Source organism: Scyliorhinus canicula, chromosome 23 (genome assembly GCF_902713615.1).
Source record: "Scyliorhinus canicula chromosome 23, sScyCan1.1, whole genome shotgun sequence".
NCBI classification, from domain to species: Eukaryota; Metazoa; Chordata; class Chondrichthyes; order Carcharhiniformes; family Scyliorhinidae; genus Scyliorhinus; species Scyliorhinus canicula.
The window spans coordinates 5,004,534-5,019,785 of NC_052168.1; the positions used below are offsets into that span (position 1 = coordinate 5,004,534).

The 15,252-nt window shown below is 48.3% G+C and overlaps 1 protein-coding gene across 5 annotated transcripts in view; it reads left to right on the top strand.

Annotated features, from left to right (window-relative positions):
- The window catches only part of ap2a1 (adaptor related protein complex 2 subunit alpha 1), a 73,492-nt gene that overhangs the window by 15,003 nt on the left and 43,237 nt on the right, over window positions 1–15,252 (top strand). For all 5 annotated transcript variants that reach the window (XM_038783634.1, XM_038783635.1, XM_038783637.1 and 2 more), the window contains exons 3-6: window positions 7,960–8,102; window positions 10,656–10,849; window positions 12,964–13,093; window positions 14,374–14,475. In XM_038783634.1, coding sequence (XP_038639562.1) covers window positions 7,960–8,102; window positions 10,656–10,849; window positions 12,964–13,093; window positions 14,374–14,475 — 569 coding nt within the window. The remainder of the gene's footprint in view (window positions 1–7,959; window positions 8,103–10,655; window positions 10,850–12,963; window positions 13,094–14,373; window positions 14,476–15,252) is intronic.

Consider the following 15,252-nt stretch of genomic DNA (forward strand, 5'->3'; position numbering starts at 1 on the left):
TGGTGCTGTGAGGCAGCAGTGCTATCCACTGTGCCACCTCTCCCTATAGTGTTTGTAATTATGCCAGCCAGGGAGCTAATTATCATAGAATTTACAGTGCAGAAGGAGGCTACTCGGCCCATCGAGTCTGCACCGGCTCTTGGAAAGAGCACCCTACCCAAGGTCAACACCTCCACCCTATCCCCATAACCCAGTAACCCCACCCAACACTAAGGGCAGTTTTGGATCTAAGGGCAGTTTATCATGGCCAATCCACCCAACCTGCACATCTTTGGACTGTGGGAGGAAACCGGAGCACCTGGAGGAAACCCACGCAGACACGGGGAGGATATGCAGACTCTGCACAGACAGTGACCCAAGCCGGGAATCGAACCTGGGACTCTGGAGCTGTGAAGCAATTGCGCTATCCACAATGCTACCGTGCTGCCCTTAATAGAGGGAAGAGGGCTTGGGTGGCGGGACTGGGTCAGGATGGGTGGTGGGGGACTGGGTCAGGGTGGGTGGGGGTGCATCATCCCTCTAATAGAGGGAAGCTATTTGCTACTCTGCCCTCAAGCACTGGACACTGAGAGGGAAACTCCCTCCAGGTTTGTGCACCTCCTTGCTACCTTGTGGTTCAGGTTGACACATTTGCATGGTACTCTTGATTGGGCCGCACCATATAATACGAGGAGGACTTTGCAGAGTTTACCAACGCCCGGGGAATGTAAGGAATGAATTGTCAAGGGTAGCACAGTAGCATTGTGGATAGCACAATTGCTTCACAGCTCCAGGGTCCCAGGTTCGATTCCGGCTTGGGTCACTGTCTGCGGAGTCTGCACATCCTCCCCGTGTGTGCGTGGGTTTCCTCCGGGTGCTCCGGTTTCCTCCCACAGTCCAAAGATGTGCCGGTTAGGTGGATTGGCCATGATAAATTGCCCTGAGTCCAAAATTGCCCTTAGTGTTGGGTTGGGTTTACTGGGTTATGGGGATAGGGTGGAGGTGTTGACCTTGGGTAGGGTGCTCTTTCCAAGAGCCGGTGAAGACTCGATGGGCTGAATGACCTCCTTCTGCACTGTAAATTCTATGAAATAAGAGGCAGAAACTTGTGAAAAAATAACATGGGGCTGTGTTTATTTCCTGGAGTGTAATTTATTACCACGAGGAGGGGTTGAGGCAAATATGTTCAAAGGGAAGCTTGATAAACACATAGAAAAAGGGTGTGTTGATATGGTTAGATGAAATACTATGGTTTCGGCTCGCGTGCAGCATAAATATTTTGATCTCTACCTAGATCCACAACCTAATTATCAGGGGCTGGTTTAGCACAGGGCAAAATCGCTTGCTTTGAAATCAGACCAAGGCAGGCCAGCAGCACGGTTCAATTCCCGTACCAGCCCGAACAGGCGCTGAATGTGGCGACTAGGGGCTTTTCACAGTAACTTCATTTGAAGCCTACTTGTGACGATAAGCGATTTTCATTTAATTTCATTTGCACAGACCAGATGGGCAAAATGGCCTGCTTCTTGGCTGTACAGAAATGTGTTAACATTGCTTCTTTAAAAAAACTAATCCGAATGACTTTGCTGTATTTAGTGTCTGTAGAGCTTGACTCTCTTGCTGTGCTTGAGTAACTGCTTTGTTCCTTCCTCCATGACCTTGCCAGTTACCATGCCTAAACCTGTCTGCTTCAAAAACAATATCTGCATTGCTCAATCCACTGGTTCGATTTTCTTTCCTGGCTCTTTTTTGTTAGGAGTTGTGAGATCAGTCAGTTACCAAGCAGTGTATTCTGCAGGAGATGGGGGACAGATGCAAGGGATTAAATGTTTCGGGGGCTGGTTCGCATACCCAGCACCTCACTGACGCAATGGCAGTTAGTGTTCTTCCTGGGCTTGCACATGTGCTTTTCCAACACATTTTGTTTGCATTCAGTTAAACACGGGAATTGCTTGACGAAAGAAATCCATTTTCTGTGTTTCGGTGCCTTGTCGTATCCTGGGAGCGAATACAGGACTGCGCCGAATCCCATTTGCCAGCACTTGGCCCAAAGCCCTGAATGTAAGGACGTGCCAAGTGCTCATCCAGGTACTTTCTAAAGGATGTGAGGCAGCCCGCCTCTACCCCCCTCCCAGGCAGTGCGTTCCAGACCGTCACCACCCTCCCAGGCACTGCATTCCAGACCATCACCACCCTCTGGGTAAAATGTGTTTCCTCGCATTCCCCAACCCACCTGCCCTTCACCTTAACTTGTGTCCCCTCGTGACTGATCCTTCAACTAAGGGGAACAGTTGCTCCCTATCCACCCTGTCCATGCATAATCTTGTATATCTTGGGGCGGCATGGTAGCACAGTGGTTCGCACTGTTGCTTCACAGCTCCAGGGTCTCAGGTTCGATTCCCGGCTTGGGTCACTGTCTGTGCGGAGTCTGCACGTTCTCCCCGTGTCTGCGTGGGTTCCCTCCGGGTGCTCCGGTTTCCTCCCACAAGTCCCAAAAGACGTGCTTGTTAGGTGAATTGAACATTCTGAATTCTCCCTCCGTGTACCCGAACAGGCGCCCGAGTGTGGCGACTAGAGAATTTTCACAGTAACGTCCTTGCAGTGTTAATGTAAACTTGTGACACTAATTAGGATTATTATTGTTGATCAGGTCGCCCCTCAGTTTTCTCTGTTCCAGCGAAAACAACCCAAGCATGTCCAACCTCTCTTTATAACGTAGATGTTCCATCCCAGGCAACATGCTGGTGAATCGCCTCTGCACCCCCTCCAGTGCAATCACATCCTTCCTATAATATGGCGACCAGAATTTTGCACACTACTCCAGCTGTGGCCTCATCAAAGTTCTATACAACTCCAACATAAGAACATAAGAACTAGGAGCAGGAGTAGGCCATCTGGCCCCTCGAGCCTGCTCCGCCATTCAATGAGATCATGGCTGATCTTTTGTGGACTCGGCTCCACTTTCCGGCCTGAAAACAATCTATCTCTATCTTAAAAACATTTAATGAAGGAGCCTCAATTGCTTCAGCGGGCAAGGAATTCCATAGGTTCACAACCCTTTGGTTGAAGACGTTCCTCCTAAACTCAGTCCTAAATCTACTTCCCCTTATTTTAGGCTATGCCCCCTAGTTCTGCTTTCACCCGCCAGTGGAAACAACCTGCCCGCATCTATCCTATCTATTCCCTTCATAATTTTATATGTTTCTATAAGATCCCTGCTCCCTGCTTTTGTAACCTATGCCTCGGATCGATAATGGCGAATGTCCCATATGCCTTTTTCACCACCCTATTAACCTGCCCTCCTGCCATCCGAGATCTATGGACAAACACGCCATGGTCTCTTTGTTCCTCAGAACTTCCCAGTGTCATGCCGTTCTTTGAATACTTTCTTGTCAAATTCCTCCTTCCAAAGTGTATCACTTCACACTTTTCAGGATCAAATGCCATCTGCCACTTATCTGCCCATTTGACCATCCAGTCCGTATCTTCCTGTAGGCCAAGACACTCAACCTCACTGTTAACCACCCGGCCACTCTTTGTGTCATCCGCAAACTTACTGATCCTACCCCCCACATAGTCATCTTTGTTGTTTATATAAATGACAAACAATAGGGGAACCCAGCACAGATCCCTGTGGTACCCCACTGGACACTGGCTTCCAGCCACTAAAGCAGCCGTCTGTCACCACCCTCTGTCTCCTACAGCTAAGCCAATTTTGAATCTATCTTCTCAAGTTAACCTGTATCCCATGTGCATTTGCCTTCTTTATAAGTCTCCCATGTGGGACCTTGTCAAAGACTTTGCTGAAATCCATATAAACAACATCAACTGCACTACCCTCCTCTACGCACCTGGCCACATGCTCAAAAAATTCTTATCAAATTTGTTAGGCATGACCTCCCTCTGACAAAGCCATGCTGATTATTCATGCTGGTACCAGAAGCTTCTCTCCGCACTCCGAGGCAAACCAGCACCGCCCTCAGACCCCAGAATGGAATACCGATTTTCTCAGTGGACCCCTGAACTACCTGCATGTCTCTCTTGGACTCCCTGGTGGTCACCCGTTCCCTGCCTTCCTCCAGTCCCTCTGGCTGCAGTGTGACCACGTCTCTAAACGTGCTGCCCATGATGTTCTAAGCCTCTCGAATGCTCCAGTGTCCCCAGCCACACCGTTCCAGCTCTGAAACCCGAGCTCCCAGGAGCTCCAGCTGGGCACACTTCCTGCAGCTATGCTGGTCCCGGGAACTGGAAAGGTGCCCGGATACCCAGCTAGAACAGGAGGAGCAAACTACGGCTTTGAGCTCCCCTGCCATGGCTAACTTAAACTTCAATATGTAAGAAAGAATAAAAGTCCCTACCCTTGCTACAACAATAATTCACAATTTAATATAGTTTAAAAATTACCCGCCAGGACTTACTGAATAATCAGCTGTGCCCGTTGGTCCCACGTCGCTTTGAGCTGTGAAGTCACCTCTGCAGAGCCGCTGTGGTGCCCCAATGGTCCCCTCTGCAAGTCCGCCGCTTGCCTTTGAGAATAGGTGCAATGTGAAATTATACAGCAATAATGGAGTTATTGATTAATCACAGTGATCAATCTCTATCAATGACTCCGACAATGAGGTGACGATTGTTACAAGACCATAAGATATAGGGGCAAGGGGCAGCACGGTGGCCTAGTGGTTAGCACAACCGCCTCACGGCGCTGAGGTCCCAGGTTCGATCCCGGCTCTGGGTCACTGTCCGTGTGGAGTTTGCACATTCTCCCCGTGTCTGCGTGGGTTTCGCCCCCACAACCCAAAAATGTGCAGAGTAGGTGAATTGGCCATGCTAAATTGCCCCTTGATTGGAAAAAATAATTGGGTAATCTAAAATTTTAAAAATAAAAAAAAGATATAGGGGCAGAATTAGGCCACTCGGCCCATCGCAGCTGCTCTGCCATTCAATCATGGCTGATATTTTTTTTCTTTTAAATTTAGAATACCAAATCATTTTTTCCAATTAAGGGACAATTTAGCCTGGTCAATCCACCTACCCTGCAAATCTTTTGGGTTGTAGGGGCGAAACCCATGCAAACACAGAGAGAATGTGCAAACTCCACACGAACAGTGACCCAGAGCCGGGATCGAACCTGGGACATTGGCGCCATGAGGCCGCAGTGCTAACCCATTGCCACGGCTGATATTTTTCTCGTTCCCATTCTCCTGCCTTCTCCCCATAACCCCTGATCCCCATATTAATCAAGAACCTATCTATCTCTGTCTTAAAGACACTCTGTGATTTGGTCTCCACAGCCTTCTGCAGCAAAGAGATTCACCAGATTCACCACCCTCTGGCTGAAGAAATTCCTCCTCATCTCTGTTTTAAAGGATCGTCCCTTTAGTCCAGTGTTCTTCAAACTTTTTTTTCCGGGGCCCCATTTTTGCCAACCGGCCGAGCTTTGCGACCCACCATGTTCTCTTCAAGAAACTACAGAACTTGTAAAACAAAAATCTACAACTGTTGAAAAAAATAGCGGTCGCACTGCGCATGCGTGCCCGATTTGCGCATGCGCACCTATCATCGCGCATGTGCAACGCGGCCAAATTTTTTTTGATATGTTCCTGGCCGCTTGCAGCCGGCGTTATGAAAAGTCGGCTGCTACGCGGGGATTTGCGCGATCGGGAGCGCCGCGGACAACGGCTCCACGACCCGCCCGCGGGTCGCGCCCCTGACTTCGAAGAATACTGCTTTAGTCTGAGATTATGTCCTCTGCTTCTAGTTTTTCCTACAAGTGGAAACATCCTCTCCACGTCCACTCTATCCAGGCCCCTCAGTTACCTGTAAGTTTCAATAAGATCCCCCCCTCATCCTTCTGAACTCCCAACAAGTACAGGCCCAGAGTCCTCAACCATTCCTCATCCGACAAGCTCTTCAATCCAGGGATAAAGAATAAAGATAAAGAGCCACCTGTCTGGCAGCACTCGCCTGATCTCTGGCAGGTTAACAGTTGTAGAGATAACATTAGTCTGAGTCCCTAGGGAAAGGGAGGAAAGAAATGGGTCAGGTTTCCAGCAGCTAGTTCCTGTCTAGTGATCTCTGTTGAAAAATGTATTTTCACGGGCTTTGAATGCAGGACAACCTGAGCTGGAATGATCTGTCAATGGAGAATGTCCAAGGTTGGAAAGAGGCTGCTTTCACCTTGGGGATGTTTTGGAACACCAATTACTATCATCAGGAGAAGAGGCCACCTGAGAGAACTAGGAAAACCTCAATTGCGTTAATAAGATTGGCTTTTTAGTCATCGAGTCATTACAGCACAGAAGGGGGTTGCTTGAGCGTGTGTTTTTGTTCTGCACTCCTTTCTCCTCCCCCCGCTGTCCAAGCAGCGAGAAAGGATTTCGGTGTAATGCAAATTTTGGTTGGCAGGAAACCAAATTGGGAAACAAATGGTTTCAGACATTGAGATGGGGAACTTTTGCAAACCTGGCCGCTGCACTGATGGTTTGCACAAAACTGTTGCAATTCTACAGTCCGTGTGCGATTGCTAAACTCCTTCAAACACAGTAAATCAGCATGATTTTTACTTCCCACTTATTCCCCCCCCCACCCCACCCAAGCTCCTTTAGGCAAAATACAGACAACACACAGGACTGAAAGCCATAACAATTTCTCTCAACATGTCTTCCTCTTCCTGTGATGAGTCAGCAGATTTTTCCCCCTTTCACTCCAAACAGAGAAATGCACGCAAGCCAGCAGTGCATCTGCAGCCTCAGCTTGGTACTGGAATGGGGACGGGGATGATCAAGGGGAGGAATGTTTAGAAATAATTTGCAGAACCCTTCTCTTAACCACACCAATATAACGTCACACGTTCGTATGTACCGGAGGCCCTTTATGTACCCACCTAATTGATTATCTGCGCAGCCACGCAACGAAAGTTGGGACGTTATCCAACTGCACAGCATCACCGTGGGCAGCACGGTAGCATTGTGGATAGCACAATTGCTTCACAGCTCCAGGGTCCCAGGTTTGATTCCGGCTTGGGTCACTGTCTGTGCGGAGTCTGCACATCCTCCCCGTGTGTGCGTGGGTTTCCTCCGGGTGCTCCGGTTTCCTCCCACAGTCCAAAGATGTGCAGGTTAGGTGGATTGGCTGTGATAAATTGCCCTTAGCGTCCAAAATTGCCCTTAGCGTTGGGTGGGGTTACTGGATTATGGGATAGGGTGGAGATGTTGACCTTGGGTAGGGAGCTCTTTCCAAGAGCCGGTGCAGACTCGATGGGCCGAATGGCCGCTTCCTGCACTGTAAATTCTATGATAATCACAAACGAGCCCAATCCTATTTTTCTATTTATTCTTTCGTGAGATGTGGGTGTCGCTGGGCAAGGTCATCATGTGTTGCTCATCCCTAATTGCCCTTGAACCGAGTGACTCGCTCGGCCATTTCGGAGGGCGGCTGAGAGTCAACCACGTTGCTGTGGGTCTGGAGTGGCATGTCGGCCAGATCAGGTAAAGACGGCAGATTTCCGTCCCTGAAGGAGGCTTGTCAGCCTGATCGGGTTTGATGACAATCTTGGTCACCATTACTGAGAGTAGCATTACGTTCCAGCTGTAATTAACTGTATTCAAATTCTACCAGCTGCCGCGGTGGGATTTGAACCCAGCGCACTGGACCTCTGGATTACTAGTCCAGTGACATTACCGCCACTTCCTCAATTGCTTCCTATTCTCACCAGACTGCCACACATACATGTTTTTGAAGAGGTAACTACGTGGAGATCAGAGCAGGAACCCAGGCTGATTATTTTTTCCTCCCCGGCTCTGACTTGGACCATTAACGGGAAACCATTACAAAAAGTCTTTGCATTGAAGTTCCCAGAGTTCAAGGAGCTCACCCAGGAGATTCTAACCTGGTTCTGAAGTGAGTGATGAGCGACTCCCAACATCTGACAAACCCTACGAATGCTGAGTAATTTGAGATTTTTGTTTAACCTCCCTGCAGGGGACAAGGCCCTGGATGGTTACAGCAAGAAGAAGTATGTCTGCAAGCTGCTCTTCATCTTCCTGCTCGGCCATGACATTGACTTTGGCCACATGGAGGCGGTCAACCTGCTCAGTTCCAATAAGTACACGGAGAAACAGATTGTGAGTATGCCTGCTCGATTGAACCTGGCATGGTGCGTGGGGTTGTGGCAGCAGCTTGTGGTGTAGATTTTGCTGATGGCATTGGTGGAATCTCAGAAAACGTACATCCTGATAAGATCAAATTGGTTCCTCTTGAAAAACATACTTGCATCAGATTCACTGACAGGCAGGAAACCGGAGACTGCTTTGAGCAGGACTGCTAATTAGCAATGTTCTTTCAAACTTGTTGGTTGATTGCATCACCAAAGTAACCAGCACGGGTTCAATTCCCGTGCTGGCCTCCCCGAACAGGCGCCGGAATGTGGCGACTAGGGGCTTTTCACAGTAACTTCAGTGAAGCCTACTTGTCACAATAAGTGATTGTTATTATTTAAAATAAATTTAGAGTACCCAATTATTTTTTCCAATTAAGGGGCAATTTAGCGTGGCCAATCCACCTATCCTGCACATCTTTGGGTTGTGGGGGTGAGACCCACGCAGACACGGGGAGAATGTGCAAACTCCACACGGTCAGTGACCCAGAGCCAGGATTGAACCCGGGTCCTCGGCGCCGTAGGCAGCAATGCTAACCACTGTGCCACTTTGCTGCCCCAGAACTGCATTCCTAAAGTACCTTCGGAATTCCCAAAGCGCTTCCCAGCCAATGAAGTATATGTTCTAATGCAAGGAAAGCTGGCCGACAGTTTCTACACAGCAAGCTCCCACAAATATCAATGGGCTGATGACAAGGTGATCTAGAACCATACTGTCCCTACAGTGCAGAAGGAAACCATTCAGCCCATTGAATCTGCACCGACCCTTTAAAAGACTACCCTACCTAGGCCTAATCCCTTGCCCTATTCCTGTAACCCCACTCGAGGAGCAATTTAGCACAGCCAGTACACCTAACCTGCACGTCTTAGCACTGTAGGAGGTAACTGGAGCACCCGGAGGAAACCCACGCAGACGCGGGGAGAAGGTGCAAACCACACAGTCACCGGAATGGAACCGGAGTGCCTACCGCTGTGATACAGCAGTGCTAACTACTGCACCCCCCCTTCTCTCTCCCCCGTGCCACCCCACTCTATTTCAGTGTTGTTGCCTGAGGGATTTGTACTGATCAGGACAGAATGATTGTAGATAGGGACTGGTTTAGCACAGGGCTAAGGAGCTGGCTTTGAAAGCAGACCAAGGCAGGCCAGCAGCACGTTTCAATTCCCGTACCAGCCTCCCCGAATAGGCGCCGGAATGTGGCGACTAGGTGGTTTTGTGGCTTTTCACAGTAACTTCATTTGAAGCCTACTTGTGACAATAAGCTATTTTTGTTTCATTTTTATTTTCAGAAGGGAGAAGTGCATTCTCCAATGTTTCCAGGGTGTACATCTCTGCTCTCCGAGCTTCCTGGTTTTGGGTGAGGTACAGATTGGATGTATTTTGATCAAAATCATCTGGACCAGGCTGGATGGAGCAGCGGATCTTTTCCCATCTATCATTGTCTATGTTCTTGGATTTACCTTTTGCTATTTGACCCTGTGTTGACTTATCCCATTCTCTCTCGATACATTCCAGATTTGCATAGCAATTATATCCCTATTCATAACATAACATTAGCAGCAGGGATAGAATCATAGAATTTACAGTGCAGAAGGAGGCCATTCGGCCCATCAAGTCTGCAGTCAAGAGGCCAGTTGGCCCCTTGAACCTGCTGTGTCATTCAATAAGTTCATGGCTGATCTGATTGTGGCCTTAACTGCCCCCAGCTGCCCGCTCATAACCTTTGACTCCATTCTTGATTAAAAATTTGTCTACCATCCTCTGAGTGTGACTGAGTATGTCAGGCCATTTCTTGACCAGTAACCGGGGCAGTTTTCCTTCGTTTGGACACTCCTAAGTATTGGTGATCTTTTAAGATTAACTGTCTGGAAAAATCTTGGGTATCGAAGTTGTACTTTGTAGCTCAGGCCGTTGATACAGGTGATCAGCCTCTGGGCCTTTCTTTACACTGCCTCTGTTACTTGGATACCTCCCTTGTGTCTCGGTGACCTGAACCACACTATAATCTATAAGGTTATAGGTGGTGGCTTGGTGGTATTGTCACTTGACTAGTAAACCAGAGACCCAGAATAATGCTCTGGGTACCCAGGTTCAAATCCGGCCACAGCAGATGGTGAAATTTGAATTTTATAGGGGCTGGTTTAGCTCACTCAGCTAAATCGCTGGCTTTTAAAGCAGACCAAGCAGGCCAGCAGCACGGTTCGATTCCCGTACCAGCCTCCCCGGACAGGCGCCGGAATGTGGCGACTAGGGGCTTTTCACAGTAACTTCATTGAAGCCTACTCGTGACAATAAGTGATTTTCATTTTTCATTTTCATAATCGAGATGAAGTCTGATCTGAGCTCTATGGGTTTATTGTCATTTCCTCCGAATTGTTTTCTACCGTTGTGGCTAACGTTTTGCAGCTCTGCAGTGGTTAGATATGTTGAGTGCCAATTCTGCTCAGAGTCCCACGGTCACCAATTATACCACGGCATCTTTTAGAAGTCCTGATTCGGGTACGTCTTCTGTGTTCTCAGGGTTACCTTTTCATCTCTGTGCTGGTGAACTCCAACAGCGAGCTTATCCGTCTGATTAACAATGCCATTAAGAACGACTTGGCCAGCCGCAACCCCATCTTCATGTGTCTCGCTCTGCACTGCATTGCAAACGTTGGCAGCAGGGAAATGGCAGAGGCATTTGCTTCTGAAATCCCTAAAATCCTGGTGGCTGGGTAAGTAATCTTCATGCAATAGCTGTCTGTAGTTGGCACTTATGTGAAACTTTTTCTCTCAACAATTGACAGTTCCATAGAAAGTGCTGTGAGCAGCAGGGTTTTTTTTTCATTCGAGGGATGTGGACTTTAGTTGGTAGGCCAGTATTTATTGCACATCCTTAATGGCCTTTGAGAGTGTGGTGGTGAGCTTCTTTCTTGAACTGCTGCAGTCCGTGTGGTGTAGGTGCACCCCCAGTGCTAATAGCGAGGGGGTTCCAGGATGTCCTTCTAGATCAGTGTTCTTCAAACTTTTTTTCTGGGGACCCATTTGTTTTTTAAAATAAATTTAGTGTACCCAGTTCATTTTTTCCAATTAAGGGGCAATTTAGCGTGGCCAATCCGCCTACCCTGCACATCTTTGGGTTGTGGGGGCGAAACCCACGCAAACACGGGGAGAATGTGCAAACTCCACACGGACAGTGACCCAGAGCCGGGATCGAATCTGGGACCTCGGCGCCGTGAGGCAGCAGGGCTAACCCACTGCGCCACCCTGCTGCCCTTGGGGACCCATTTTTACCAACTGGCCGACCTTCGCGACCCACCATTTTCTCTTGTCTTGTTTGCTGCCGACAAAAATGGAGGAAATGGTTTTGGGTCCCTTTGGCCCTCGTACACCCTCCTCCAATAGAACCTGTTGGATGAAAGTGAAGCCTTCCGGTGTCGGAAAGTATGGAGTCTCCATCTGACCAACGTTCTGCATTTTTTCCCGGTAAAATTTTATCAAATAAACCCCCCCCCCCCCCCCCCAAAACTTGTAAATAAAAATAAAATGAATAAAATAAATGAAAAAAATAAAAATTGAATGAATAAAATCCCCCCCCCCCCCCCCCGAACTTGTAAAACAAAAGGCTGCGACTGTTTTTAAAAAAAAAAAGTGTCCACACTGTGCATGCGTGCCCAATCATCGGCGCGCATGTGCATAGTTTTGTGCATGCACGCCGATGATCTGGTACGCGTGTGCAGTGTGCCTGCATTTTTTTTTTTACATGTTCACACCAATTTTGAAGGACGCTTGCAGTTGGCGTTTTTAACAGCCGGCTGTTGCGCGCAGATTTGCCCGATCGGGAGCACCGCGATGTGCCCCCGAGTTTGACAGTGCCTGTTCTAGATGGTAGCGGTCATGGGTTTGTCAAATTTTGTCAAAGGAGCCTTGTGTGGGTTCCTGCGGTGCATCTTGTAGATGGTACACTTGGCTGCCACTGTGCGTCTTTGGTGGAGGGAATGAATGTTTGTGGATGGGTTGCCACCAATCAGGCAGGGCTGCTTTGTCCTGGATGGTGTCGAGCTTCTTGAGTGTTATTGGAGCAGCACTTACTCTGGCAAGTGGAGAGTATTCCATCACACTCCTGACTTGGGCCTTGTAGGTTGTGGTCAGACTTTGGGGAGTCAGGAAGTGAATTAATCGCTGTAGGATTCCCAGCCTCTGACTGGATCCTGTAGCCAGAGCATATGGCCGGCCCACTTCAGTTTCTGGTCAATGATAAAGGCCAGGATGTTGATAGTAGGGAATCCATTGATGGTAATACTGTTGAATGTCATGGGCGATGGCCAGATTCTCCGTTATCGGAGGTGGTTATTGCCTGGAACTTTGTGATGCAAATGTAACTTGCCACTTGTCAGCCCAAGCCTGGATGTTGTCCGGGTCTTGCTGCATTTGGCCATGGACTGCTTCAGAAAAATTCTGGGCACTGTTTACCTGAATTGTACAATAATTGTCCTCCTTGCTCGAGGAGGTGGTTTGTATGAGAAATGGAAAAAATGCCCCACACTTGTGTAGTGCTGTTCTTCTGATGTTAGGGATCCAATATTAGGGCAATGGGCTACTATATTTAACCCATGTTGTACCTGCTCTGGGAGTGTAGAGGGAACTTTGTCTCAATTGTGCTTGATGCTGACCTTGCCTTCCGAAATGAAAAGTATTCCATGTTCAGCATCTAAATACTTCAATCTGATGAACCCATTTTAAAATTGAAATCTGAAACCTTTACCTCCTTTCTCCCTCTGTGTATTGAGCGGTTTCAACCCCAGATTCCTTTCTTGATTTGAACTTCTTGCTGGTGTTGTGTTGACAGTGATACTATGGACAGTGTGAAACAGAGTGCTGCCTTATGTCTGCTGCGTCTCTACAAGACTTCCCCAGACCTGGTACCCATGGGAGAGTGGACTTCTCGAGTGGTCCATCTACTAAATGATCAACACCTGGTAAATAAATATATCACCCTTTTCTTTTATATAAAAAAAACTTGGGTCATTTTGATAAATCCCAGTATAGAACAGATCTATTCTGAACATATTACATAGAATTTACAGTGCAGAAGGAGGCCATTCGGCCCATCGAGTCTGCACCGGCTCTTGGAAAGAGCACCCTACCCCCTATCCAAGGTCAACACCTCCACCCTATCCCCATAATTCAGTAACCCCACCCAACAGTAAGGGCAATTTTGGACACTAAGGGCAATTTATCATGGCCAATCCACCTAACCCGCACATCTTTGGACTGTGGGAGGAAACCGGAGCACCCGGAGGAAACCCACGCACACACTGGGAGGATGTGCAGACGCCGCACAGACAGTGACCCAAGCCGGAATCGAACCTGGGACCCTGGAGCTGTGAAGCGATTGTGCTATCCACAATACTACCGTGCAGCCCAAATTTCAGCCTCTATCGGTTTCAGTCACAAACTACAATTGGTTTCAGTAGTCTTGGCAATGGAAGGGTGAAATCAAACCAAATCAGGATATCTCTCTCTCCTTCCCCCCCCGCCCCCGCCCCAATTGAGCTTGGTAAAGCTCTCAGCTGCACGATTTGTAGGTCTTGAGCTTAGATGAGAGGATGCTGACAGACCGAAGAACTTGCGTTCATGTAGTACCTTTCAAACACCCTCATATGTTTCAATGAGGTGCAGCAGCCATTGTTCTATTAGCAGGTATATTGGACATGTTGGCGACATCAAGCAGCCATAACTCGAATGCTCAGTTAATTTTAAAATATCAATGTAGGGAAAGTGTTCTCTGGGACCGCAGGGCAAAGTGCTGCAGGTTTACTGGCCTACCACTGGCAGTGTGATCAATGTGCGATGGTGATTGTCACAAGATGTCTATTGCACGATACCAAAGCCTATTGCTGGCAGCGTCTCAAAACCGGCAATCTGGGGAAGAGTCTGCTGGATTTCAAATCTCGCCGGGTTTCAGGTCGGGCAGTCCAGTTTGGGTTAAGCAGGATCAAGGGACCACTCTGAGCGCGGGGAAAGACTGGCGCACCAAGCCAATCATTATTAGTCCGTGCGGATTCAGCACCTAATCGAACAAGCTGGTGTTATTTTAATAAGGATTAATATTTATGCATGGCGGCTTATGAAACTGTTTGGTTTTTGGGTAGCCAGATTTGTGACACCGCATCTGTAGCTCATGAGGAAAATACATGTGATCTCGGAGCATCTGTGTGCAGTAAACCTGCTTCACACTTCTCCTGTTTTGTTGCAGGGGGTTGTGACTGCTGCTACCAGTCTCATCACTTGCCTGAGCAAGAAGAACCCTGATGAGTTCAAGACCTGTGTTTCATTGGCTGTTTCCAGACTTAGTCGGGTGAGTGGGTGTGTGCGCGCACTCGGAACTTTAGCACCGAAGCTTGTCCATAGTCTTGCATACTCGATTGATCGCTGCCGCACAGTAGGTTTGCTGTGTTTCTGTGGGTTGACATGTTTTTCTCTCCAGGTCCTGGCAGATATAAGTTCTGCCAAATGTAGCACTGACTCCGAAAGGTCAGAAGCTCTTCTCTGGCATCATAATCAAAATGCTATAGTTGTCTTCAGTGCTGGTGAGGAAATTCAGCCAGCACCCTTTCTCCTGATCCCTATCCGTGTCGAGGTTATTGAGCTCAGCTGTAATCCTGCATTCTGGACCAACACCGTACACCACAAAAATCAATAGCCCGCACTAGACTTCTTGCATGACTTCCAGCAGGTAAACTGCATCCCAGTGAAAGGAACTTGAGTATGGGTTGGGGGTGATGTAGTGTGCGATGCTGTTCAATGATGTGGTAGGGTGCATGTTCCATTTTGCATAGGCGGAGCTTCTGATCTCTGCTGTTCCAGCAGACCAAAATGCCGGGTGGGAGGATGGTTCCTCCCTCTCTCCGCAAGCAACGTGGCAGTTGGAGAGCAAGTTACTCATATTTACGCGTTTACCTTTTCATCGAGTACTCGTTGGAAAGCTGGGTGGAGATCTCTCTGCCATCTGATCAATCAAAGAATGTTGAATACAGTTGGATGAGGGTTTGGTGATTAACGATTTGAAATCGGATGGTGTGGTGGCTTGGCCACTGACCTTTCACCCAATGGCCACTGACCTTTCACCCAATGG